Genomic DNA, 26,705 nt, shown 5'->3' with positions numbered 1-26,705 from the left:
TAAAATGAAATGATTTATTAAACAAAGGCAACGTTAAGTGTAGTTAATGAATTGAACTGATTGTGTTTTGGTCACCATGTCTTTCAAGATTTTAGAACTAGTAGATCTTGCCCTTTCACCTAGTTTTTATTCATTGGAAGAGGCAAACAAGATTTCTAGCTTTTTTTAATTCCCAATCAGTGTCTTAGCTGTGAAGGAACTAGACTGTAAACTGAACTTGTTGAAGGCCTTATCTATGTTACAAACTTTGTCAATGCATGTTACATTGGCATAAAACCACCATGATTAGTATATCACTCATGCGTATGTATACTTGGCTTCTTGCATTGGCACTGTGCATACTCACCAACAGTGCCTGTGTGAATGCATGGTGTCGTGCACCATGAGTAGGTATCCGAATATTCAGCTCGCCATTGTCTGGTGCACTCTCTTTAGAAAATTATGGCAGTGCATGGTGGGGCAAAAACAAATCATGCAGGGATGACTTCTTTCTCCATCCCATAATGCCATCCATATCCCATAATTTTCATGCCTCTCGTAAAAAGCCCACAAAACTGTGCAGCACTTCTCGCTGTCTGCCATCTCTGGCAGAAGCATGGAGCCCACGCAGCTCTGCACTAGTATCACGAGCGATGCAAACACAGGACAACATATCCTCCAGTATTTGCAGATCTGCAGGAAGAACTGCAGCAGTGGGGGACATGACAGTTTCATGGAAGACAGATTGCTGTGGGACATAGTGAGAGCCAGTTCAAGGTTTTGATGGCATTCATGGTGCAACTGCATATGATGGAGCACTGCTTCTGGGCCCGAGAAACAAGCACTGGCTGGTGGGATCACATTGTAATGCAAAGTAGCTTGGGAACTTAAAATATATAAGGCCATATTCCTTGATTTGTGTGCCAAGCTCACCCCAGCCCTCCAGCACAGGAACACCAGAATCAGAGCTGCACAGACAGTTGAGAAGTGAGTGGCAATCACACTGTGGAAGTGTGCAACACCAGCTTGCTACCGGTCAGTGGGAAATCATTCTGGATTTGGAAAATCCATAGTGAGGGCTGTTGTCATGCAAATGTTTAGGGACATTAATTGTCTCCTGTTACACAGGACGCTTGGTAATGTGCAGGACATAGTGGCTGGATTTGCAGCAATGGGTTTTCTGAATTGCGGTGGGGTGATAGATGACGCACATGTCCCTATTTTGGCACCAGCCCATCTTGACACAGAGTACATCAACAGAAAGGCCTACTATTCTATGGTTATGCAAGCGCTGGTATATCATTGGAGGATGCATCACCGACATTAATGTTAGCTGGTCAGAGAAGGTGCATGACACTTATGTCTTTAAGAACACAGAAGTGCTTAGAAAGCTGCAAGCTGGGACTTCCTTTCCCTACCAGTGGTTTACTATTGGTGATGTTGAAATGCTAATAGTTATCTTTGGGGACCCAGCCTATCCCTTGTTCCCCTGGCTCATGTAGGCATACACTGACCCCCTTTGATAGCACCAAGAAAAGAGTCAACCACCAGCACAGCAGGTGCAGAATGACAATTGAATGTGCCTTTAAGTAGATTGAAGGGATGCTGGCATTCTTTACTCACAAGATTAGAGCTCAGTGGAAAAAAATATCCCCGTGGCAATATCTGTCTGTTGTGTCCTGCATAATATCTGTGAGGCAAAGCAGGAGAAGTTGCTGATGCGGTGGAGGGCGGAGGTGGAGCGGCTGTCTGCTGATTTGGAACGGCCCAGCCACAAGGGCTATTAAAAGAATTCAAGAGTGAAGCTATGTGGCTGAGGGAGGCCTTGAAAAAGCACTTTAACAGTGAGCCACAGTAATGTGGTGGACTGTGCTCTACCTGGCCCTGCGGTTTTGGGGGCTGTTAAGTATTGTGTGGTGCTTGGTGCACATCTATGAATATAACAGTCGGTTAATGCACCTATTCATTTTGCAGTGCTTGCTGTTCATTCACAATTATTACGCTCTTTGTCACTGATCTTCTGAGTTCTGTCGCCCTGTACAATAACAAGTAGTGAGCGCTTACAGTACCGCTAGGCATTCTGCAGCATTTGTTGTGAAGCAATAAAGATGAATTATTTACCAGAAACAGATTTTTATTAGGTACCAAAACCAGTGCAAACAAATTGCAATTAAAAAACAAATATAATTTTAAAAAATCTGAAATTAATGGTACAGCACTTAACAAGGGGAAAGAGCATTCATGTCCATTTCAGTTCATTACGGCTACACATACACCAGCCGTGGCTGTCAAAAGTCAGCATATGTGAAGCTTTGGTTTCCTTACTGTCCCCCGCGGTGGAGCGATAGGGGTAGGAGTGCCTCCCCTGATGCCATGTAAAATGTTGGGGGTGTAGGGCTAACTCTACAGGAGAATAAAAAACAGATAACAGGTCTGCCTCTGTTTGTTTGTTTGTACCTCTTTTAGTATGGGGGAATTCATAAAAAGTTGATACTCGTGTCCTGCTATGTTGGCATTGGGCACTCCATTTAAACATTGTGATGGGAAATGCATTCACAGTTCCCTTCCCCTGTATCAGGCTCACAGTGCTTGACTAGACTGTAGTGGAGTCTCTATCGGATCCGGGTTCATAGCATAGCTGGACACCCCTGCCCCCGATCGCATGCCCTCCATCCTCCTCACTGTTCAAGGTGAATATCTGTGTCTTGAGCTCCTTAAAGGTATCCATGGTGCTCTCAGAGTGCTGGTGGAGTTTCTGCCAAATATGGCATGCAGCTTGTTGTAAAAGCAGCAGGCCTGTGTCTCAGCAGTGGCTTGACAGTTGGCCTCCTGGTCTGATATGCCTGCCGCAGTTCCTTCACTTTTATGCAGTACTGCTGCAGGTCCCTGTTGTACCCCTTCTCCAAGCTGGGCAATCGGGAAAAGATATTACTGTATTGCCATAACATGGTGCTTACAGTGGCAGGAGATATATTTGAGTGTAGATACATGCACCACTAGGTTGCCTCAAGGTGACTTATGTCAAGCTAACTTTGTACAGTAACTCTGCACTTAACGTCCTCCCGCTTAACATTGTTTCAAAGTTACGTTGCTGCTCAATTAGGGAACATGCTCATTTAAAGTTGTGCAATGCTCCCTTATAACATCATTTGGCTGCCTGTTCTGTACACTGCATGTAAGATTTTGTGGAAGAGCAGCGACTTTACAAGGGAGCATTGCACAAGTTCCTCTTCTCCACCTCCTCTCCCTCCCAGCGCTTCCCCCACTGCCAAACAGCTGTTTGGAGGCACTTAGGACATTCGGAGAGGGAGGGGGAGGAGCAGGGAAGCGTTGCATCTCCACTCCTCCCCCTCCCTCCCAGAAAGTCCTAAGTGCCGCCAAACAGCTGTTTGGCAGCTGGGAAACACTGGGAGGGAGGGGGAAGAGTGGGGAAGCTCTGCATCTCTGCTCCTCCCCCTCCCTCCCAGAAAGTCCTAAGCCTGCCAAACAGCTGTTTGGCGATGCTTAGGACTTTCTGGGGCCGGGGAAGCAGCGGGGATGTTGTGTGCTCCGGAGAGGAGGTGGAGTGGGGGTGGGAAGAGGTGAGCCTGGAGCATCCCCCAGCAAAGTCGGTGCCTGTTCTTCTCTGGGTAAGCTGCCACTGCTGCTGCGAAGGTGTTTCCTAGTGTCCTTGCCTGCAGCGGGCTGTGCCTGTGTGGGGTAAGCCAGGGGCACTTCCCAACCACAGTACAGTACTATACAGCATATAATGCCTTTTGTCTGCCCCAAAAAAATTTCTTTGGAACCTAACCCCCTGCGTTTACATTAAATCTTATGGGAAAATTTGGATTTGTTTAACATCGTTTCACTTAAAGTTGCATTTTTCAGGAACATAACTACAACATTAAGTGAGGAGGTACTGTAGTATAGACCAGCCAAATAAACTGAACTTGAGAATATATTCTCTTTGCAGCTGCAGAAGAGGCTATTGCTATCAAAAGTTGGTTTAGCACTTGAACAAATTATGGATCCAGATGCTTAGCCTTTGACTCCTCTTAAAATTTGGAGGCAATTGTGTAATGCTTAATATTATTTTTTGTATTTAATTTAAACAATTTAATAGATTTTTAACATAAGCTGTCAATTTCAAATTTGCTTTTAAATAGTTTTTTTAAAAAAACTGTATTTAAATTAAATTAAAAAACTGAGTTAAATTTAAATTTTTTTTTTTTAAATTTTCATCACTGATTTTTATTCACCCAGCTAGGTACAGAGTGCAGCCGGTATGGCAGGAACTTTCTCTTTTGTCACTTCAGCATTTAAAGGAAAACTATACCCATTGGCCCAGAATGAAGGTTTGAAATAATAAGAGAGAACCAGTATCTCGTATTTAAATAAAGGTTTTCCCCTAACAGTAACTTATCCAGATAGCCAAGGCATACAGCTCTGTTCCATGGAGTATAAATTGATGTTATATGTGAATGATGCCCTTTTGTAGATTCAAGCCAAAAACTCCAATTCCAGCCCCTTTGTCACTAATTCAAAAATTCGGATTAATATCTGGTTACAAAATACATTGGGGGGAAACTAGAACTATTGGGCAATTTCCTGGTTGTCGTGTAGTGAGGCTTTCTCTCAGAGGAATTTCTACAAATAAACTGATGCAAGTACGTACCTAGGTATAAAAGTACTAAGAAATATTAACAAATTAGTGAAGATAAATGTGGATCCTGTACTTTCTCAAATAGCTAATTATATTGCTAGGGGACATCCTCTCTCCCGGAGTTTGTGGGGAAGAGTTAACACAATAGGAATCAATATTCTGCCTCAGGTCCTCTATTCTAAGTGGGCCACCTGTGTGTGTGTGTGTGTGTGTGTGTGTGTGTGTGTGTGTCCCTCTGTCTTATTTAAAGAATTTAATAGTATTATTAGAGGCTTCCTGCAGGGCCTTGCTCAATGACCACAACTGTAATTTTAAAAAAATCCAACTACCTATAGAAGGTTTGGGCTCCCAGACGAAAACTACTGTTTGGCTTTTATCATGTCACAGATGTCTAACACCCTTATACTTACGTTGGTGGAAAATGAACATATGTTCATGCATCCAGTTCCCCCGGGGGTGCCCTCCGTTCTTCTTTTTGTCTGATGGAGAAAAACAAGGTGCCTACCATGGTGGCTGTGTTGTCAAGGTTCCTTCCCCACTCTTAACTCTAGGGTACAGATGTGGGGACCTGCATGAAAGATTCCCCTAAGTTTATTCTTACCAGCTTAGGTTAAAAGCTGTCACCACCAAAGTGTTACACAAAGAACAGGGGAAGTGCCCACTTGGAAACATCTCCCCCCCTCAAAAAAATTTCCCCCCAAGCACTACACCCCCTTTCCTGGGGAAGGCTTGATAAAAATCCTCACCAATTTGCATAGGTGAATATAGACCCAAACCCTTGGATCTTAAGAACAATGAAAAAGCAATCAGGTTCTTAAAAGAAGAATTTTAATTAAAGAAAACGTAAAAGAATAATCTCTGTAAAATCAGGATGGTAAATACCTTACAGGGTAATCAGATTTAAAACATAGAGAATCCCTCTCGGCAAAACCTTAAGTTACAAAAAGATACAAAAACAGGAATATACATTCCATTCAGCACAGCTTATTTTATCAGCTATTTAAACAAAACAGAATCGAACACATATCTAACTAGATTGCTTACTAACTCTTTACAGGAGTTCTGACTTGCATTCCTGCTCTGGTCCCGGCAAAAGCATCACACAGACAGAGAAGACCCTTTGTTTTTTCATCCCTCCAGCTTTGAAAGTATCTTGTCTCCTCATTGGTCATTCTGGTCAGATGCCAGTGAGGTTATCTTAGCTTCTTAACCCTTTACAGGTGCAAGGGTTTTTCCTCTGGCCAGGAGGGATTTAAAGGTGCTTACCCTTCCCTTTATATTTATGACAGGTGCCTACCATGGTGGCTGTGCTAAGGGATCTGGGCTATTCTGGCTAAGAGGTAACCTTTTCATCCTTGCTTGCCATGCAAAAGCACCTATCTGAGGCAACTCAAACTTGCAAATCGGGAACAAACCTGTAATCGGGAAGAACTGGCTGAGCAGGGGCATCACATGGATTTTCCAATTAATCAGTCATGAGGGTGTTCCCCTTTTCTAATGCTAAAGCAGCGTGATGACTTGCCACCCTTAGTGGAGTGGCAGTACATACAACACTTAAGCATATCAATTTGGTCCAGATACCCGGATACTGGGAACATTAGAAATGCTTCATAAACTCCCCAGGCCCATGTCCACGATGTATATTTTGTTAAGGAAGAGGAATTCCATTAGTCTGGAGTTCTTTGTGAAAGGGATTTTATCACAGCCCTTAAAAGAATCCCAATGACAGAGCATAGTACATAATGTTAAAAATGCCTCTGTGGATCTCAGGCTGTGCTTGAGGCAACAAAAGATTTTATTCAAAATGTACTGGACGTCACAGAGTTTTGCACAAGATACAGGCCTTATCCTCTGGTGTTGGAGCTGTGACAAACAAGAAGAAACCCTGAAGCATATGCTATGGGACAGTCAGGCACCTGTGAACAGAGGTGGACACGAGTTAAAACTGCTCAGCTTTAGCAGCCAAACTGCAGCTGAAAATTATATCCTAAGTTATTTACCTGCTAAACTGGGTTTAACTCTGGCACAGTGTCTTTGGTTCTTGAGTAGGGTTGCCAACTTTCTAATCGCACAAACCCAAACACCCTTGCCCCGCCCCCTGCTCACTCCAACCCCCTCCCCCACCTTCACTCACTTTCACCGGGCTGGGGCAGGGGGTTGAGCTGCAGGAGGGGGTGTAGGATGCAGGCTGCAGGAGGGGGCTTTGGACATTTCTGCTCTCCGAGATGGATGGCGGCCCCAATCACGTTATCTTTCTTTGTTGTTGAACAGTTTCAGGATCTGGTGTGTGAATGGCCTGAGAAGAATAAAATACAAGCAGTAGTAATGCTGGCATATTGATTCCCGTTATCTACATAGAAGTGAAGCCTCTGTAGGCTACATTGGCTGCCTGTTAGTTTCTGGGTGAAGACTGAGGTGTTCTTTTTAATCTCTAAAGCCCTAAAGAGCCAGGAACCCGCTCTGAATGGCTAGTTGCTATGACAACGGGTTGCTTAGTAACAGAATTTGTTACAGGGTTGGAAGCTTCTTTCTTGCCTGTGCCAAATGTGTCTACTTTGGGGAGGTCATTAATTTTACATGGGGCAAAATTTGGGAAGATTTTCAAAGGGTAGCTATAGGTTTCATGTGCAATATCCTATGCATCTGTTGAAAAATAGTATTTTGTCTCTGGCAATGGAAGTAGAGGCTCAGATCCCTCCTTCCCACCCCTTCTGGACTGAAATATAGTTCAGCAGCTAGTGAGGGAAAGGCACTGCTTGGGAGTTAAAAGCCTACAGAGCTTTCAGGAGATCTTAGCAACCATGGGAGCAGTACTCATGCTTGCAGATAGAACTGAGATAGGAGATACCTGGAAGCAGTAAAAAATATTAGCAGCCTCAAACACCAGTTGCCTTAAAAACAGCTCCCAAAACTACATGGACACATCATATCCGTGCTCTTCACCAGCTGGTCTGTTGCCAGAATTCTGCCATCATTGCAAGGGTGAAAAGAAAAGGAGTACTTGTGGCACCTTAGAGACTAACCAATTTATTTGAGCATAAGCTTTCGTGAGCTACAGCTCACTTCATCGGATGCATACTGTGGAAAATACAGAAGATGTTTTTATACACACAAACCATGAAAAAATGGGTGATTATCACTACAAAAGGTTTTCTCTCTCCCCCCACCCTACTCTCCTGCTGGTAATAGCTTATCTAAAGTGATCACTCTCCTTACAATGTGTATGATAATCAAGGTGAGCCATTTCCAGCACAAATCCAGGGTTTAACAAGAACGTCTGAGGAACAGTGGCGGGGGGGGGGGGGGGAAGGAGGAATAAACAAGGGGAAATAGGTTACTTTTTATAATGACTCAACCATTCCCAGTCTCTATTGAAGCCTAAGTTAATTGTATCCAATTTGCAAGTTAATTCCAATTCAGCAGTCTGAATTAAGTCCAATTCAACAGACTCGTTGGAGTCTGTTTTCGAAGTTTTTTTGTTGAAGGATAGTCACTTTGAGATCAGAAATCGAGTGACCAGAGAGATTGAAGTGTTCTCCGACTGGTTTTTGAATGTTATAATTCTTGACATCTGATTTGTGTCCATTTATTCTTTTACGTAGAGACTGTCCAGTTTGCCCAATGTACATGGCAGAGGGGCATTGCTGGCACATGATGGCATATATCACATTGGTGGATGTGCAGGTGAACGAGCCTTTGATAGTGTGGCTGATGTTATTAGGCCCTGTGATGGTGTCCTCTGAATAGATATGTGGGCACAGTTGGCAACGGGCTTTGTTGCAAGGATAGGTTCCTGGGTTAGTGGTTCTGTTGTGTGGTATGTGGTTGCTGGTGAGTATTCGCTTCAGGTTGGGGGGCTGTCTGTAGGCAAGGGTGGTTAGTCCTGGCTGCCCACACTGTATGTATGGGGGTACTCTGTGGCTGCGTTGATACATTACAGGAGCTTCCTGGGTGTATCAGAAGACAAAATTTGGCCTTTACTTGCAAATATTTTTTTCTTTAGCTGATTTCTCAAATAGAAAAAATATTCTGTTGTACCATATCGGTAAGGCATAGCTCCCCACTGTTCACCAGTTGTGAGCATTTCTGTGGCCTCTATGCTTGCTAGCACAGAATGTATTGTAGGATTTCTGGGCAATATACCAAGTGATACCCTACTTGCTGTGTCAGAGGACTTGAGTCTCATATACACTGCCCTTCAAGTATAAGTGTAATTTACGCCCACAGTACACGGCTCTGGCAGTGGAAAATGGCATTATCGGAACATTAGTGTAAATGCGAATCAGGCCCAGAATGTGTTCAGAGGGAATCTTGATTATTTCAGATGAGTTATGCTGGTGATGGTCTTTCTGACCTCATCTCTCTATGGGCCAAATAAAATCAAGTCTGGAGCTCAACAGAATCTTTGTTCCCTGGTGAGTCGAGCTAGTGCATCACATGACACCCTCTGGTAACTGCACATTGCTGTGATTCTAATGGAGACTCTTCCAACATCAATCATTTCTTGCTTTATATTAAAGCAAAACAGTATGTCGGAGCACTTCACCAGATGATACAGTACAGACAATAATAAACATGAAATGAGCCACATCGGCAGTCACAGCAATACATAAATAGAGGCGTAAAACCCAGATGCAACATACACAACGTGAGAGTCTTTAGTGCCAGTTGATAGAATTTCTTAGTAGCAGTTGACCTCTAGCATTGTCAATACGGTTAGAAAATGCAGTCACAGAAACAGATTGCAATGAGAACCTACAGCTGTGCCATGTTGTGTTATGATCCCATCAGACAAGAGTCACTGAGGAAAAGATGAGGTTTTAGGAAAGATTTGAAAGAAAGTAATCCTATAGCAGAACTAATCAACAGATCTTATTGCACCAAGGCAAGGAGAAGGGGAGAAGACAGAGCGATGAAATAGAAGAAGCAGAATGTCGGGTGAATAAGCATTATTATTCCCAGGGGAAATACTCAGCCACTCAAAGGCTAAATCATCACAGTGAGTCAAAGGCAAAGCAGAGAATAGAACTGAGCTCTCTCTACTCCTGGTTCAGCACCCTACCACTGGACCACACTGTCTCCTGCTCGTGCTCCTTTATGATAGTAGGGGATACTGCCATTGAAAGTGCTGTGTTTTTCAGTGAGAAGGAAAACTGAGGTCATGACCACTTGTCATTAAAGAGATTGTGGTGCTTTTCAGAAGAGTAGAGATGTCACCCCAGTATTCCAGCCAAATTATAAATTAGGTCATTATCTTTTGCATCTCTAAAATTCTCCAGCAGTTTCAACTGGAAAAGGGCATTCTTCACTTCCTGTCCTAAAGTTTTGTGAAACATTGTTGTGCGCCTAGTTTCTTCGTTTCAGTCCAGAGAGAGCTGCATTGCAGAGGCTCAGGGAGTGAATCCTGAATGTAATTTGTGTCAAATGTTGTTAGTTTTGCAAAATGTTTTGGGATCAGTCTGGGCAAAAGGTGCTATATAACGAGATGATCCCTGTCCTCTCTAAGATTTGCCTATCCATTTTGGGGAAAGAACAGCTTTGTACTGTGGATCTGACATACTGGCTGTCAGTTACAAGAGTCTTCAGACCCCAGTCCTGTGAGGTGCTGATAATCCTCAAATCCCATTGACTTCAATAGGATATGAGTGCACTCAGCCTCATGCAACGTCAGGCTATCTTTGGCGAGCTGCCTGGATGCTAAAGTGTGGGTTTATAATGCAGGGGAAGGGAAAAATATTAACAGAATGCTTTTTTTTCTAGACTTGTTATCTATTTTTGTTTTGTTTCAGGCTAACAAAATGTTTGGCACTGTGGTGGTGGGGATCGGAATTGCTGGATCTGTGCGGCTAAGAGACATGCTGAATCCGATGCCTTCCAGCCCTTCTGAGCATCTGAAGCTGGTTGGCTTTGTATCCAGGTTAGATATTTCAGTTGTGTGTTTTAATGAACACGGTGTAGAGATTATTTTTGCCCCCCACGTGCTCTCTCCCTTTTAGGTATATAACTTTCCAGGCTCATCTTAGAAGATACATTTCTCCGATATAATAATTCAAGGAGGTCTGCTGTGCACACAGTAAATGCGATTTATGTGACAGCGCTTAGTGTCCATAGGTTAGGTTGATTAATGATTGCAGGAAGCTTTGCAAAGCGCCTCAATGAGCTCATTCAAGCAGATCTAGGACTCAGTCCTGAGAGATGCTGAGTGTCTCTAATGAGGTGCTTTGCACCCTCAATTCTCACTTCGCTCAGGGAAAGCTGAGGGAGCTCAGAGCCCTGTAAGATCAGCCCTTTAAAAGAGACTCAAAATGTAACCAAATGACTGAACTCTGCTGTAGGATGGCACAGGTTTTAAGCAGCTGCACTGATGGGCCAGTGTCTATAAGTAATTCATCTGTAGAACTCTGGTAATGCGACTCTGCTGTAAAATTTGTCTTTGAAGCCAGACGTGGATTTTTGAAGAACAAATCCTAATGTGGGCTGTGCAATAAGGTTACCTGTCATTTATTCTCAGCAACCATGTGGCTGAAACGTAAGCAAATCTGCACAACAGTGCTGCTATCTCAGAGCATTCCTATCAGGCTTTCTGCACTATAGCAACAAAGCATAATGGTTTAAAATAGTTATGTGGAACATATGGGGATCTCAGGTTGTGGATGTATTTTCCAGCTATATTTAATCATATCTGTTTGAGACAGAAAAGACCTATTAGGCCATCCATTACATCTCCTTGCCAATACAAGCTTGTTCCGAGAGCGTCTTTTCTAGTGCTAGATCTACTATTGAATGACCCAAGCAATACTTGGCTTCCACCACTTCCATTGGGAAACTGTGCCAGTCTAACACATAATTCAAAATGCTGCTACAGAGGTAATTCTCCTAGCATGTCACTTTGACCATGTCACCCTTCTCTTTATGTCCCTCCGTTGGCTTCCCCTTCTCTAGTGCATCAAACAGAAATGACTCATCTTCACTTTCAAGGCCCTTCATGGCCTATCCTCAACCTACCTATCATCTCGCATACACTATTAAGATGTTGACTCCTGCCTCTTCTCGGGCAACAATGCCAGGCTTCACCACCCAGCTGTTAAATTTTCAAACAAGCATTTATGTGGGGTTTTTTCGCTGCCACTCCTCATGCTTGGGAAGAGCTCCCTATAAACATCCTTCTCATCTCTCCTTCAAATCCCTCCTTAAAACTCTCCTTTGCCATGATGCCTACAATGATTAGGCCACTGGTATACTGTGACCACTGTCCATCAAACTGACCGATCTTGTCTCACTGTTTTCTTTTACTCCCTTGTCTGTTTGTATCCACCTGTTGACTCTTGTCTTGTACTTAAGCTGTTTGGTGCAGCAACTATCTTTTTGATCTATGTTTGTACAGTACCTAACGAATTGGGATCTTGGTCTATGACTGAGGTTCCAATAATAATTGGGGAGAGCGGGCTGTGGTTGTGATGTTTTGTTTTTTATTTCTTTCTGTTGAACAACTAGAAGAACGCTGGGTAGCATTAACGAGGTCAAGCAGATTGGCCTACAAGATGCTCTGGGAAACAAAGAGATCCAGGCGGCCATCATCAGCACTGACAACAAAAGCCATGAGGAGAATGTCAGGTATGTGTCTCTCTTTTCCTCTTCTCTGCTTGCTACTTCCTTAAATTAGGCACTGCCATGCAATGGAATGTGCTGTATCAAAGAATTAATTTGTGTCTAGAAACATTCCTCTTCGTTAGCAATGTAAAATAATCCCCATATTCTCAAAGTAAATGTGACTGTGAGGTTTACCCTCTTGAGGTAAAATGAGACAGGCGCTCTGTTGCACACCTGTATTAGTAGTGTCAGATTTACATGTATTTTAGAAGGAATACAAAAACTGGATTCAGAAAATACCACTTCCTTCAATCCCTATTCTCCCCTCCCCACCAACTGGTTCCTGCCACTCTCATCCATGCCATCTTCTCCCTAGTAACCTGTATTTATGAAGCACCTGCCTTAGGATCTCATAGAGCTTTCCAAACATGAATTAATTAAGTGCCAAAAAACTTTGTGAGATAGGGTAGTATCCTCCTCATATGGACCTGTGGTACAGAGAGACTAAGTGACTTGCCCAAGGTCATGCAGGAAAGTCCATGATGGAGGCAGGAATAGAATCCAAATCTGCTAGGCATGGGACTTAACCAGCTTGGGCTGGAGCCCAGGCTCTAGGACCCTGCAAGGTAGGAGGGTCCCAGAGCATGGGTTGCAGCCTGAGTCTGAACGTCTACACTACAATTAAACAGCCCCTTAGCCCGAGTCCCGTCAGCCCAAGTCAGCTGGCATGGGCCAGCCGCGGGTGTCTAATCGCAATTTAGACATACCCTAAGAAAATGCCTTTTATTACCCCCACTCTCAGCACATTCATTCATGCTATTTCCACATCCCTAGGGATGGGGTTGGCTGCTAGAGTAAAAGTGTTTGTTCAGAAGAAGAGATATGAATAAGGTAGCATCTTCTGAAGACCTGTTTCTCTCTCTCTCTCTCTTCTTCTAGGATGTTCTTGGAGGCTGGGAAACATGTCCTTGTCGAGTACCCCATGGCACTGTCCGCTAGCACAGCACGTGAGCTCTGGGAGCTGGCTGAGCAGAAAGGTGATGATCCTTAATGTCAAAGGTGTAACTAGCTTTTTACAATGACGTTAGATTACATCGGTTGTGGTAGTGCCTAAGAACCTCAAACAAGGCATAGCACAAGGACACTACTTGCTCCAGAGAACTCCCAATCTAAGATTTAGATAGGGCTGTCAAACAATTTTAAAAAATCACAATTAATTGTGAGATTTAAAAAAAATAGTTGTGATTAATTGCAGTTTTCATCACACTGTTAAACAATAATAGAATACCAGTTTAAATTCATTATAAATATTTTTGGATGTTTTTCTCCATTTCCAAATGTATCAATTTCAATAACAAAACGGAATACAAAGTGTACACTGTTCACTTTATATTATTATTTTTATTACAAATATTTGCACTGTAAAAATGATAAACAAAAGAAATAGTATTTTTCAGTTCACCTCATACAAATACTGTAGTGCAATTTCTTTTTTGCGAAAGTGCAACTTACGAATGTTTTTTTCCCAACATAACTGCATTATGTTGCATTATGAATTATGTTTTTTTTTTTGCAACATAACTGCACTCAAAAACAAAACAATGTAAAACTTTAAAGCCTACAAATCAAAGCGTGAAGGGGCATACAAATGTTTAGCATATCTGGCACATAAATACCTTGTAGTGCTGGCTACACCAGTGCCATGCAAATGGCTGTTCTCACTTTCAGGTGACATTGTAAATAAGAAGGAGACAACAGTATCTCCCATAAATGTAAACAAACTTGTTTGTCTTAGCGATTGGCTGAACAAGAAGTAGGACTCTGTGGACTTGAATGCGGTAATTGAAAAATACTCTTTCTTTTGTTTATCTTTTTACAGTGCAAATATTTGTAATAAAGAACAATTTAAGGTGAGCACTGTACACTTTGTATTCTGTGTGGTAACTGAAATCAATGTATTTGAAAATGTAATAAACATCCAAAAATATTTATAATAAATTAATTGGTATTCTATTATTGTTTAACAGTGCAATTAAAACTGCAATGAATCGTGACTGTTTTTTTAATCTAATTAATTTGTTTTGCATTAATCGCATGCATTAACAACGATTAATTGACAGCCCTAATTTAGACAATGTGCAACAGGTGAATAAACAGACAAATGCGGAGGACAAGATGACAGTCAAGACAGGTGCATTTGCATTAGTAATCACAGTGATCTCAATCCCTGCCGGCACTAGCACGGAGAATGGAGTTAGCTAGAAAGATCCATCAGAGCGTTAATAAAATGTTTGAAGAACAAAAACCCAACCTTGTGAGTAACCATAGAACCCTCCTGAACTTTCTTCCCCTTGGAAATAAAACCATAAACAAAACCTTAAGACTGTGGCTTATATGACAGGTCTGTGTATGTTCATGTGTATCACCCTCATTTCTTCATGCCTTCCTGGGCTGTAGTAGCGCCTATGTTTAAAACAAGGAAAGAGGGTCCATAGGAGACATTTCTAAGCAAAGCAGTCCCATCGCTAAAATGGTAAGGGGCAGATTGTGGCCGTGGAGGGGAGCCTATAAGAAAGTGCAGTGTGGACCTCCACATTGCATCACTCCGGCATGGCGCTGCAAGAAGGGGCACGCTGCCAGGCAAGAGCAAACTACAGCCACTTGGACAGGGTGTGCCACTGCTCACTGACATCCTTTTGTAATCTTCATTTAGCAACGTCTGTGCTAAAAGACTGGAGCTGAGAATTTCACACCTAGCTAGCTCATAGATGAGCACCACGTATCCCTGTGTTATGAGCCAGATGGGTCCCCAAGTAAGCACAATTTATGCCCTTTCCGTCCGTTAAGCAGTAGTTCTGTCTGATTGCCTTGGAGACATCCCAGTCCAATGGCCATCCCAATTAAGTGCCAGACCCTGACAACCTCATGCACATAGGGTACCGTCTTACTCCAGGAGCAGTCCCATTGATTTCAGTGGAATAAGGTGCTCCTCAGCGTGACTAAGGTTATCACAGCCTGGCTTGTAAGTACCATACTTTGAGACTGGGACTATCTTTTTGTTCTGTTTGTACAGCACCTAGCACAGTGGAGTCCTGGTCCATGCCTAGGGCGCCTCAGCACTATGGTAATACAACTAAATAATGCACATTTTTTAAAAATAAAAAGTGGCCTTGGGAGAGTGAGAGGATAGAGGAGTTAGGGGAAAGAGGGTCAGGACTTCACTCAAGCTTCATTTTGAAGGCTAGAGCCTCAACTTTCAAGGCACTGTATTACGGTCGGTTCATTCACCCAATTCCTATTCAAGTCAATAGCTAAAATGCTGCCATTTGTTTGCTAAGCTTGCTGTTACTGTGGACTGTAGGTGTGGCCCCCTGAGAACAATGAGCCAAAATTGGATCCCTAGTGCAATGTCTTGATGATTTGTCTTGGCACCATTCTGCCAGCCACAGATAAGGCTGTTTGAAGTGTGCACATACTGATGATGGCTAAAAGGTTTACTGCCTAGAAGTGGATTTGGATTCATGCAGAAAGCTTTTAGTAATCCCATTTGATCTTCGTTTTCTCAATGACAGGTAAAATCCTCCATGTGGAGCACATTGAACTTTTGACAGAAGAGTACAAGCAGCTGAAAAAGGAAGTGGCTGGGAAGGAGCTTGTGAAAGGAACATTACATTTCACAGGTCAGTTGCTAAAGAAACTCAGGTTGCCTGTCCTGCTGAGATGCCAGCCACTTCAGACATTCATTCATTCACTCACTCACTCACTCGCTCACTCGTGTGAGGGCTTGTTCTGTAGTAGTTTGAATCATGGAGTCAGGACCCATCCAGTGAGACCTTCAAACAACCGTCTCCCTCTACTGGCAGTTGCCTGTGTCAGGGAGAGGTTCTGTTGCCTGCTAGACACTGGGGAGTGAGTTTGATGGAGGACAGCAAGCCTATTCCCTCTCTAGTATCTTCACAGCTGTCTCCTGCTCTCTTTCTGTGTTGGAGTATCAGTGACCTGGGGAGGTCCCTTTAGCCCCCTCATCCTCACCTGGTCTCCAGAGAGGGTGGAAAGCTGCTGAAAATCACTCCACTCTCCACTGAGGGACCCCCAGGCTCCTCCCCTGTTTTTGTCTTCTAAGAGATGGGAGAGATTAAAGGTTTCATTCCCCCATCCCCTTGTGTGAACTCATATCCTAGTGCTCCCCAACATATCCTTAGGGTTTTCCTGTACATTCATTGTATCTATGTCTGTCTTCCTCTCTACCTTCAGATGGGGATCTGGGTGGCAATTATTTTCCCATGCCCTCTTCTGCCCGCCCATCTTCATCAGCTGTAACAGCTGGCTGGGTAGGTGATGGCTGCCTTTCCCCAGCAATGCTCTTTGCTGCGTCTTTGCTGCCCTCTGTTTGGCTCTTGGAACCCTGGACAGAGCAGCTCAGGCTGGAAAAGGGGGATAAACAGGCAGCTTCAAGCTTCCCACCTGGTCCCAACAGACACTCCTAGCAGGTTTCTGGGCCGTTGGCCAAGACTGCAGAAACCGGAGATGGTCCTGGCCCAAATGGGACAGATGGCACACGTATGCTATAGTGGAAGAGTTTCCTTGAGTTATCAGTATTTGAGGAGGGCAAGGGAGACTTGAAAGGTTTATTTGATAGAATTCAACCTTTAAGAACAACAGCAAAGGAGCAGCATATCCTGTTGCGTAGCTCACCAAATGTTCCTATTCAGCAGACTGGATTCACTGAGCTCCCAACCATGAGGCTCCCATCCCAGACTGACCCTCAAAGCTTTCCCTTTGCTGGACTCCATGCAGCTGATTAGGGTGGGAGTTCCTTTCCCACTACTCAAGTCCTTTCATTCTTATTCCTGTAGGTGGTGCCTTGGATGAAGAGCGATCAGGCTTCCCAGCTTTCAGTGGAATTGCCCGCCTGACTTGGCTCATTGACCTCTTTGGAGACCTCACTGTCACCTCAGCCACTCGAGAGGAACAGAAAGAAGAGAGTTATTCCAGAATGACAGCACATTTTCAGACTGCAAACAAGAAGTGAGTAATGTAACGATACAGGAGCAGATGAGCCATGCTACTTAGGTATCTTCAGCAGGAACTCAGCACCTTCTCTTCTTTGCACCTGTACAGCTACTTTTATGCAAGAATCAAAAAGCACTCTACAGACACGAATGAACTAAACTTCACAACACTCCTGTGAGATGGTTAGATATTATTTGCTCCATTATACAGATGGGAAAATTGAGGTGGGGAGCGTTTACAAGACTTGGCCAAGGTCACACTGTGAAACAATGGCAGAAATTGGGACTAGTACCCAAGGATTATACTCCAAATCCTTGCTCTAACCTCAAGACCGAGTTCTTCCATGTTACATTAATTACTGCTCTTTGAGCCTGTTACCGGAACACACCATATATAACCCTTCTGCCAGGTGATGATGTCAGCAACAAAAGGCTGGGTTCAGTGTCTAGGGGTTCCCCTCAGCATTACCAAACAGAGCCAGCTTGAGACCCAACCAGTGATACCGCTGCATGACACTGCCAGCTCTCCAGCTGTTCAGAGCTGTCACTGCTTGCCAGCGTTGCCGCTTCTGCCTTCAGCTGCAATGCTGTGTTCAGAGCTTCCTCCGCCTAGCCCTGCCCTAGTGGTTTCAGCCCTTAGCGATTTCACTGCGCAGCAGAGAACCTCACTGCTGATGCTCCCTCTATGTTGTCTTGCACCACGACACTGTGAGTGCTATCAGGGCTAAGGCTCAGGCCCTAAATGAGTTTGTGTTTTTAGCTGTAGTGATCACTGAGAAGAAACTAGGACTCTCAATTGAGTCTAGTCAGCTCTACCTTTAAACTCTAGAGGCGGAGGATAAAATGGTTTTTAGGACCCTTTAAAGAAATCCACACCACCAGGTAGGAACATCTGTCCCCACCTCCTCTGACTTTCACTTGGATTTGGCATCTACTTAGCAGGGGATGTTAATTTAGGGTGACCCCTCAATTAGGGCATATTAAATACAGTTCTGCTGCCCTTTACTCATTCAATAAGCATAACAACATTTCATTACCGCTGTGTCTAAGACTAAAGTGAATTGTAACCCAGTGTGAAGGGTTAGACTGAGCTTCTGGGATGTCACCTGATGTACTGGGGTTTCACTGAGCTCCTCCTCCCCCACCAGCCTGGATTCCCTCTCCCTGTTTTGCTGAATTAGGCTCTCCAGCCTCTTGCAGCACACACACATGCACAGGTAGGGCCACACCAAGCTGCAGACACAGACTGAAGTCAGCTCTGTGTGAGGGGATTCACCCAGCACTCACATGCACACCCCCTTTGGGAAATCCAAAATAATATTGTCTTGCGCTGTATAGAAAGATCTTCACAGTGCAAGCTCATAAAAATTCATGCTCTCCCTCAATGTGAAGAGAGATGTGCAGAACTTCTTCACCCCCCCCAGTAGAAATTGCACAAACTGGGTTTAATAATAAGCCAAACAAATTTATTAACTATAAAAGGCAGATGTTAAGTGATTATAAGGGATAGCAAACAGAACAAAGCAGATTACTGAGCAAATAAAACAAAACACGCATACTAAGATCTTAGAGACTGGTTTCAAGAAGTAATTCCTCAGCTAAATGTTATTTTAGGTAAGTTGCAGAGTTTCAGTAGCTGAGAGTTCCAGTTATTTCTTCTTACAGACTGGACCCCTGCCTTTCCCTTCAGTTTAGTTCCTTTGTCCCTTCAGGTTCTTTCAGCAGTCCTCCTTCTTGGGTAGGCAATGGAGGAGAGTCCCAATCAACCCCCTCCCCAGCCCTTAAAAAGGATTTACCTAAGGCGGGAATCCTTCGTTTGATCCCCATCCGCCTACAGTGGAAAAGTACCAGGTGACTCAGTCACGCGTCTGTCACGTGTCTCTCCAGGGTCATAGCAGCCATTACTCGCAGGCTGTTTGGAGCGTTCACAGGAAGACTAAGCTCTTTCACAGTCCATTGTCCTTGCTGATGGGCCATCAGCCCTGTCTGACTCTTTCATTGTTGGGCCTGAAGGGCTAGTATTGGCCGTCACTCAAAGTAGCACATTTGAAATACAGATATATGGTCAATATTCCTAGTTCCAGATACAAAATTGATACATGCATACAAATTGGATAAGCACATCCAGTAGATCACAGGCTTTTGAATGATACCTTACATGAGCCCTCTTGCATAAAGTATATCTTAGTTATGCCATATTTATATCATAACCATATTTCTATGAAGAATATGGGGTGTAACGTCATACCCAGAATAACCAAAAGTGATCCCTTTGGCAAAGCTGGTCTGTCTCCTGATCACTCAGACAAAATAGGTGTGTCTATGCAAATTTGATCTGCTCCTCAGGTCTTTTCCCAGGTCATCAAAAGACATTAGGGGAGAGCTCATTCAGGCCGTGGCTTACATCTATATTGAAGTTTTAACACATTTTAGATGGGCATTTAGTGTTAACCAGTGATTGAAAAAATGGAATAACCCTGTGGCTTTATTTCTTCCTAAATGTCCTTTGTTTTCTACTCTCTCACATTAGACCTCTGACATGGATTGAAGAAAGGGGACCAGGGATGAGACGTGATAAGAAAATCAGCTTCTGTTTCAAAAGTGGTTGCCTGGAGAACCTCCCTGAGGCCCCGAGGTCTGCTGTGGGCCTCTTCATGCAAGACCAGAACCTCTTTGCCAAAAAACTGTTCTGCCAGGTCTCCAGAGAAGAGCTGGCTGCTGAGAAGTGGCGCGTCCTGCGGTGCCTGGACCTCGCAGAGGAGATTCGGCAGCACTGTGAACGGCCGGCGGAAATCCATTCCTAAGGCCCCTCTTTATGAGAAAGGGACTGTGGTAGTCAGAGGCTGAGTAGAGCTGCAGCTTAGTGTTCCCATAAAACAGCTTGTTGGCAGTTAACTTCTATTTGGTTGGGTCTTACCATTAATATCCGTGGGGCTTCGCTCAGAAGCTTGGGCCCCACAAGCGTTTTAGGCTGTATGAGATATTTAACATGGCAAACTGGATGATGCATTGGGCTGTCCCCAGTGCATGGCATCTTTCCAGTCAAATTTAAAGCTACCAGGAAAAGAGCATTCAGACATGTTGCTCCCACAGAAGTCAATGGGAGATTTTGTCATTGACTTCAAGGGGAGCAGGCCCAATGAGACTGCAGAAGTTACAATTCGTTAAATATAATTTTAGTTCCTTCTTCTTTTTAATATATATGAGAGCAGGGGATTTATAGCACTGTCTAGAATGAGGCATAGAGCTGCTCTACAAGCCTCTCTGTCTCCGAAGGCCTTATAGCACCGCACGCCTGACCTGCAAAACTTCTCATATTCCAGTCCTGTCCCTTCCCTGAGAAGTTGCCCTGAATGATATTTTGCATATTGGCTGTGGGCCAGATTCTGATATTTTACACCAGTGTAAACCAAATCCATTACTTGCAATGGTATTTACACTGGTTTAAACACAAAATAAATTAGACTGGAATCTGTCCTCTCACTGGGTATTATGCCAAGATCACTAAACTGATTTCTCTGCTGCCTTATGGCAGGTTGGAACCCAGTTTTCCAGAGGCGAGAGGTTAGTATAATACATTAACCCACTGCATCACCTGCCCCTTTCCCATAACCAGTCCTTGGTTCCTCTATTTTTGAGCACAGTGGCACTGAACGCGTTCTGTTCTCACACTGAGGCATGCTCGTAACCACTATTAATGTTCATGAGAATTCTGCATGTGACTCAGTGTGAGAATGGACCACTCTGAATAAATGAAATGTATTAATTAAATTAATAGACACTATAAATAATACATTTATAGAAACAGGGACAATATAGTCATGCCAATTATAGCATGGTGTTAGGAAATAGAGCATTTTTGCAAATGACAACCATGCAACTGTGACGTTATTTTATTTGTTGTTTTTCAGTAGTGCCCAGAGACTCCATAGTGCTAGTTGCTGTACAAATACATGGAAAGATTTGGTCCCTGCCCTAAAGACCTTGCAGTCGTGAAAAGCGCCAAGTCCTCAGCATGCATAGAGAAAAAACTGGAGCAATACCTTTGTCTCCCTGTATTATATTCTAATTACAGTGCACATCTGTTATAATAGCAATACAACCCTCTTGAGAATGTATTGTTGTCTCCCAAATAATACTTCATGGGAAGCCAGCAGCCCTTATCCACATTGGCACTGGAGGAGTAAACTCCAAAACCAGGTACACATATTATAAATTACATACAATATAATAAATATAAAATAATGGTCAAATAAAACTTTAACGAAACTCCTCTAAACAGCAGGTATGGTTCAGTTAGAGATTGGGGATGGGCAGGATGAGGTATGTTGGTTGGTTGGGTTTTTTTAATCCAAATCAGGTCAGCCAGACTTAATTAGTAGTATCTTTATTTTGAGGTGCTTCTAAGTTGTGCCTGCAAAATATGGGCCTGATCCAGTGCTCATAAAAATCACTGGAAAGTCTCCCTTTGACTTCATTGGACTTTGGATCAGGCCTTTAATACATGTGTGCACAAACTGGAAACCTGTGCCTGCAGAATATGCATTGTGTAGCCAAGTGGATACCTGAGTACCAAACATGTATTTTGCACATGGACATACTTTGCAGGAGCAAATACAATGCCGTCTTTGGGAGGAGGGAAATTGTATCCTCCCTAGTTTTATGACACAAGGTGTGGAGTCCATCCTGATTAAAAATAGAATTAAAATCTTCTGCTATGGATGTTCGGCAGTGCACAAACTATTTCTGGTTTTGTGACAGGAAAAAACGCTGTAGATGCTAGAGTTGATGACTCAGTCCCTCCTTTCCTAATCAGGTCACACGAAGTGCGTTTGAAGCGTTTTGCAGATAATCCTGATGCTTTTAAAAAAATACATGCTGCAGGGGAGTGTCTTAGACAATCTGGAAAAAAAAAACCTCAACAGGGAGGCAAAACACATAGAAGAGATCAAAAAAACTGTACTTAGCACTGAAGTAGAGTTTTTGTTTAAAAAAATAACCACCCCACCCCACCCCATGCTAATACTTTGTAATCTTTGAGTGAGTGAAAGCTTTAAGGTGGGATTTTCAGTGTTGTCCTATCTGTGCTCCCATTGAAGTCAATGGGAATTTTACCATTAAAATTCAGTAAGACAAGAGAGAAACCAATGCTGAGTAGTCTTGAATGTTCTGCCCTTAACAAGCACTGTTATATCTTGCTTGTGAACTCATTCTGTAGAAGCTCTTCCAGTTATTACCGGCTTGTAGTGCCAGGTCAATGTATATGAAACACTACCCTGCCTACCTTAACTGAAACTTCCCTTGCTATGTTATTGGTGTAGTTACACATGTACACAGGGGCTAAGTCGGAAGCTACATGCATCTGAGTCATTTTTGCAAAGGGATGTGGAGGTGTTAAAATGGAATTCTTCATGTTGCCCTCAAAGGGTGCTGCCTTAGAAATGTGGGATCTTGGTACATTGACAGCCTTCACATGTTCATTTCTTGCTGTCACGTTTTTTTCCATCTTCTTGAGATGAAGGCAAAAGGCCTTTGATTAAAGAAAAATATAAATAACATCAGTGTTTTTTAACAAGAAAACTTACCTAGTGTGAAGACTGAAGCTGACGGCCAAAAGGGACACTGTCAATCTTAAAATATTTTTTTAAGTTGTTTGGTTTTGTTATCTTGCTTTGCTATTAGTAATGCTGTGGAACATTACAACTGAAATCTGATTTCTTGACTTGACTTGCAACTTATTATTTTTTTGCTAATATTTGTGAAAATGGAGGCAGACTTGTGACCATTCTGGATTACGCATGGCAGTCCAGTGACCTGCCCCTGCACTGCTCTGAGCACTCCCTTTGCTGTGCACTGCAGTGTCTGATGCACTAGAGTTGCTTTGATGTCTTCAGAGATGTGAATTTGCTGATGTATTGTGGTGGTTATATCTACAGGTGTTAATGAATGTGTTGCATTCACGTTAATAAAGCTGTTGGAGTTCAGCATGTTCTCTGTAGTTTTCATTATCCTTCAAGTTTAACAACTCCCACTGCTTCCCCAGTAAGGCCCAATCTTCCAAGGTGCTGAGCTACCACTCGTTACGTACTCAGCAACCTCCAAAAACTGCCTAAGGTGTCAGGCCTGGAGAAGACAGCGTCAGCTCTGGCCCAATTGGCTGCTGGGATGTGAAGCTCAGCTCACAGCTGTGTCCCTTGATTAGAGAAACTACAAAAACCCAAGGTGGCCAAATGGCACCGGGAGATGGTCTGGGGATAGGACAGTGGAATAGCCTCTACACTAGACCTGAGCCTTCAGAAGAGACCAGGGTGCGCTCCTTCATCTTGATGCAAAGGAAGACTGGGATTGTGTGAGCACCCTGCAGGGAAAGGGATTGGTATTGTTTGGTGTCCGTTTCAGTTACGGCCCCCAGACATAAAATATGTTTGAGAGACTAATTCTCTTCCAGGACAAAGACAGCCTGGCGGGCTGTTTTGTGTTTTCTTTTGTTTTGTTGCCACCTGTCTTCCACTCATGCAAAGGAATGATGACCTCAAACTACAGGGAGGTAGAAGGAGCCCTATTAGAGTATTCTCTCCACAAAAAAGACACAGCATAGGTAGCAGCCCTGACTTGGTGGGAAGGTAGCTCAGTCCTAATGTCCACTCAGTCTTTGACCTCTTGGCTGAAAATGCCAGTCTGTCAATGATGGGAGTGTTTCTGGTGCTGACAGCTATCTACTGGGCTGCAAAGTTAAACCAAACTAATTTCACAGAGGCTACTAAACAACTATCAAGACTGTAACTTTTGGTCTCTCCTGACTTGTGCTGGATTTGAACTGGCAACTTCTAGCTCATTATCAAATGGAAATTTAAATCTCAGACAATTGGCGCTCATGACTACAGTACAGTGATTGGCTCTCCTACAGAGACCTAACACGCTGCCACTCAAAAGTGGACACGGTCTCATGGCACACACCTCTCCATCTGGGTCTGTCCATCAGTTCCCAGATTTTAATGTCTAATGCTTGGAAGTTGGCCTTCAAGGTGTCTTTATGGGTCGACCCTTACAGGACGTTCCATGCTCAGCTGGTTGTAGAGCTCCACTTTCGGTGTACAGGAAACCTCCATGTCGACCACATGACCGACCCAGCGAAGATGAGCCCTGATGAGCATACTCCCAATGCCAGGGATTTGGCATCTTTCAAGGACTTCAGTGTTGGAGATACTATCCTGCCACTTGACGTTGCAGATGGGCAGAGAAGGTGGAAGCTCTCCAGCTGTCTGATGTGGCATCCATAGAGCATCCATGTCTCTCAGTCATAGAGGAGTGAGGTGAATACAACAGCACAATAGGTTTTTATTTTGGTTCAGAGGCAAACTCCACGCTCCCTCCAGAGCCTGACGAATGCCCTGCTGGTCTTGCCCAGGTGCTGAGTGATCTCATAATCCAACGTGGAATTGTTGGAAAGTATGTTATCCAAGTAGCAGAATTTCCTGACTGAGCTGAGAGATGTGTTGTCAATTGTGGTGATGGGATCATGGTGCTTGTAATGCCAGTGGCCTGGTGCTGGCTGGTACATAACCTCTGTCTTTTTCAGGCATAGGCAAAACGGTCCATGATAAACTGAATATCCTTGCGCATGTGTGCAATGAGGGCACAATTGCCAGCAAAACAGGAGCTATCTTAATAGCTGTTCAATTACCTTGGTGTGGGCCCTGAACCGCTGTAGATTGAATAGATCCCCATCCAATCTAAACCAGATGTGGATGCTGCTATCAAAGTCCTGGAATGTGAACAAGAGCATGGCTGAAAGGACAATGGCAAAGAGGACTGGCGCCATTAGGCATCCATATTTGGTGCCATTGGTGACAGGGAAGGCTTCTGATGAGTCACCATACTCCATCACCCTGGCCATCATGCCATCATGAAATGAGCAGATGACAGCACTCATCTCCTCTGGGCAACCACATTTATGAAGGAGTTTCCATAGGCCCTCACAATTCCCCATGTCAAAGGCCTTGGTCAGGTCAAGAAACACCATGTACAGTTAGTTGTTCTGTTCATGAGCCTTCTCTTGTATTTGTCTGGCTGCAAAAATCATGTCCATGGTGCCACAGCCAGCACAAAAGCCACACTGTGACTTTGGATACACTGACTCCACTAGGTGAGAGATGAGCATGTTGAGGACAACCCATGCAAGGATCTTCCCCACTATAGACAGCAGTGATAGTTCACAATGGTTGTCACAGGTAGGTATACTTCCCTTCCTTTTGTATAGATGGCCTATGACAGCATTTTTATATTCTTGGGGCACGGTACCCTGTTCCCATACAGTCTTAAAAAGATTGGTGAGTTTCCTGACCAGGTGAGCATCTCACATTTGTACACTTCAGGTGGAATGCTGCCAGGGCCTGGAGACTAGCTTATGGACAGCTGCTTGATGGTCTTAGTAACCTCCTCTAAAGAAGGGTCTATGGACAGCTCCTCCAGGATAGGATGCTGCAGGAGTGGCAGCTGATATGGGTGCAGGAGTTGTATTCAGAGTTGTGCGTCTCCTAGATGAGCTACTGACCTCAGCTAAAGAGCATCATCTGCCTATGGGTGTAGTGATTGGCCCATGCTTGTGTATATAACGCAGGTTGCCAGCATAAGGCATATACTTCATCACCATCCTCTCCGCATCATATGCAGCAGAAGACTTTGCTGCGACCCCGGCAGGGAGAGTTAGGGATTACTCACACTTACCCAAGGTGTGACCCCAAGACTAGTGGAGGGTGGGGACATCACATTCTTCCTGTACAGACCTGCCCACTACCCTCCCATTGTATGGTTATTACCTCAAGAACAGGACATGAACTCAAGTTAGGTAAATCTCCAAACCCAAGACCCTTTAAATCATATTCAGTATGAGCTAACATCCTGTTTTTGTCATTCCTGTTAATGTCACAATCTGCCTGTCTATTGTACCCAATGTAATCTGTGCCATCCTGTCTGATTACTGATGTGTCACTGTTATTCACTGATAAAGGTTAACACACACACACAAACCTGTCACTGAGAAAGAAAGCCAGATTACCTTAATTGTATGAATAACTAATTTTCTGAATAAGAGTTTTATGATCATTGACACATTTGTCGCATGCTAAAGGTGATACACAAGTGAAAGATAAAATAATTACTTTTACAAAACGGCTGAGTATCAGGGAAAAGTTCCTGACACAGATCTATTAAGCTGAATAATACTTTTCCCTAGGAAAGTCCTAGATGACCCATCCTTTGGGACTTCTAACACAGACTAGAGAATGTATTCATAAATATGTTGTAGAGAATGATTCTGCATTGTCGGGCAATAGACTGAACTCATGCATCTTTTCCTTGTCTCTCTCCGAATGATTCAAATTCACTAATTAACATACAATAAACTAATGCATCTTTTCCCTCTCTATTCTGATGCAAAATTACTAATTAACATACAGTTTACAGTTCTTAAAAGAAACCCC

At 43.6% G+C, this 26,705-nt stretch overlaps 1 protein-coding gene across 2 annotated transcripts in view; it reads left to right on the top strand.

Moving 5' to 3' along the window:
• BLVRA (biliverdin reductase A) overlaps positions 1-23,207 on the top strand; it is a 46,536-nt gene extending 23,329 nt beyond the window's left edge. For both annotated transcript variants that reach the window (XM_007059364.4, XM_043540523.1), the window contains exons 2-7: positions 10,411-10,538; positions 12,116-12,235; positions 13,151-13,248; positions 15,784-15,891; positions 17,068-17,239; positions 19,754-23,207. In XM_007059364.4, coding sequence (XP_007059426.2) covers positions 10,420-10,538; positions 12,116-12,235; positions 13,151-13,248; positions 15,784-15,891; positions 17,068-17,239; positions 19,754-20,027 — 891 coding nt within the window. In that variant the 5' untranslated portion in view covers positions 10,411-10,419 and the 3' untranslated portion in view covers positions 20,028-23,207. The remainder of the gene's footprint in view (positions 1-10,410; positions 10,539-12,115; positions 12,236-13,150; positions 13,249-15,783; positions 15,892-17,067; positions 17,240-19,753) is intronic.
• The last annotated feature ends 3,498 nt before the right edge of the window (positions 23,208-26,705 follow it).

The sequence above is a fragment of the Chelonia mydas genome, chromosome 2, assembly GCF_015237465.2.
Source record: "Chelonia mydas isolate rCheMyd1 chromosome 2, rCheMyd1.pri.v2, whole genome shotgun sequence".
Classification (NCBI taxonomy): domain Eukaryota; kingdom Metazoa; phylum Chordata; order Testudines; family Cheloniidae; genus Chelonia; species Chelonia mydas.
Note: the sequence above shows the minus strand (reverse complement) of the source record. Positions and strands in the feature narration are given on the sequence as shown.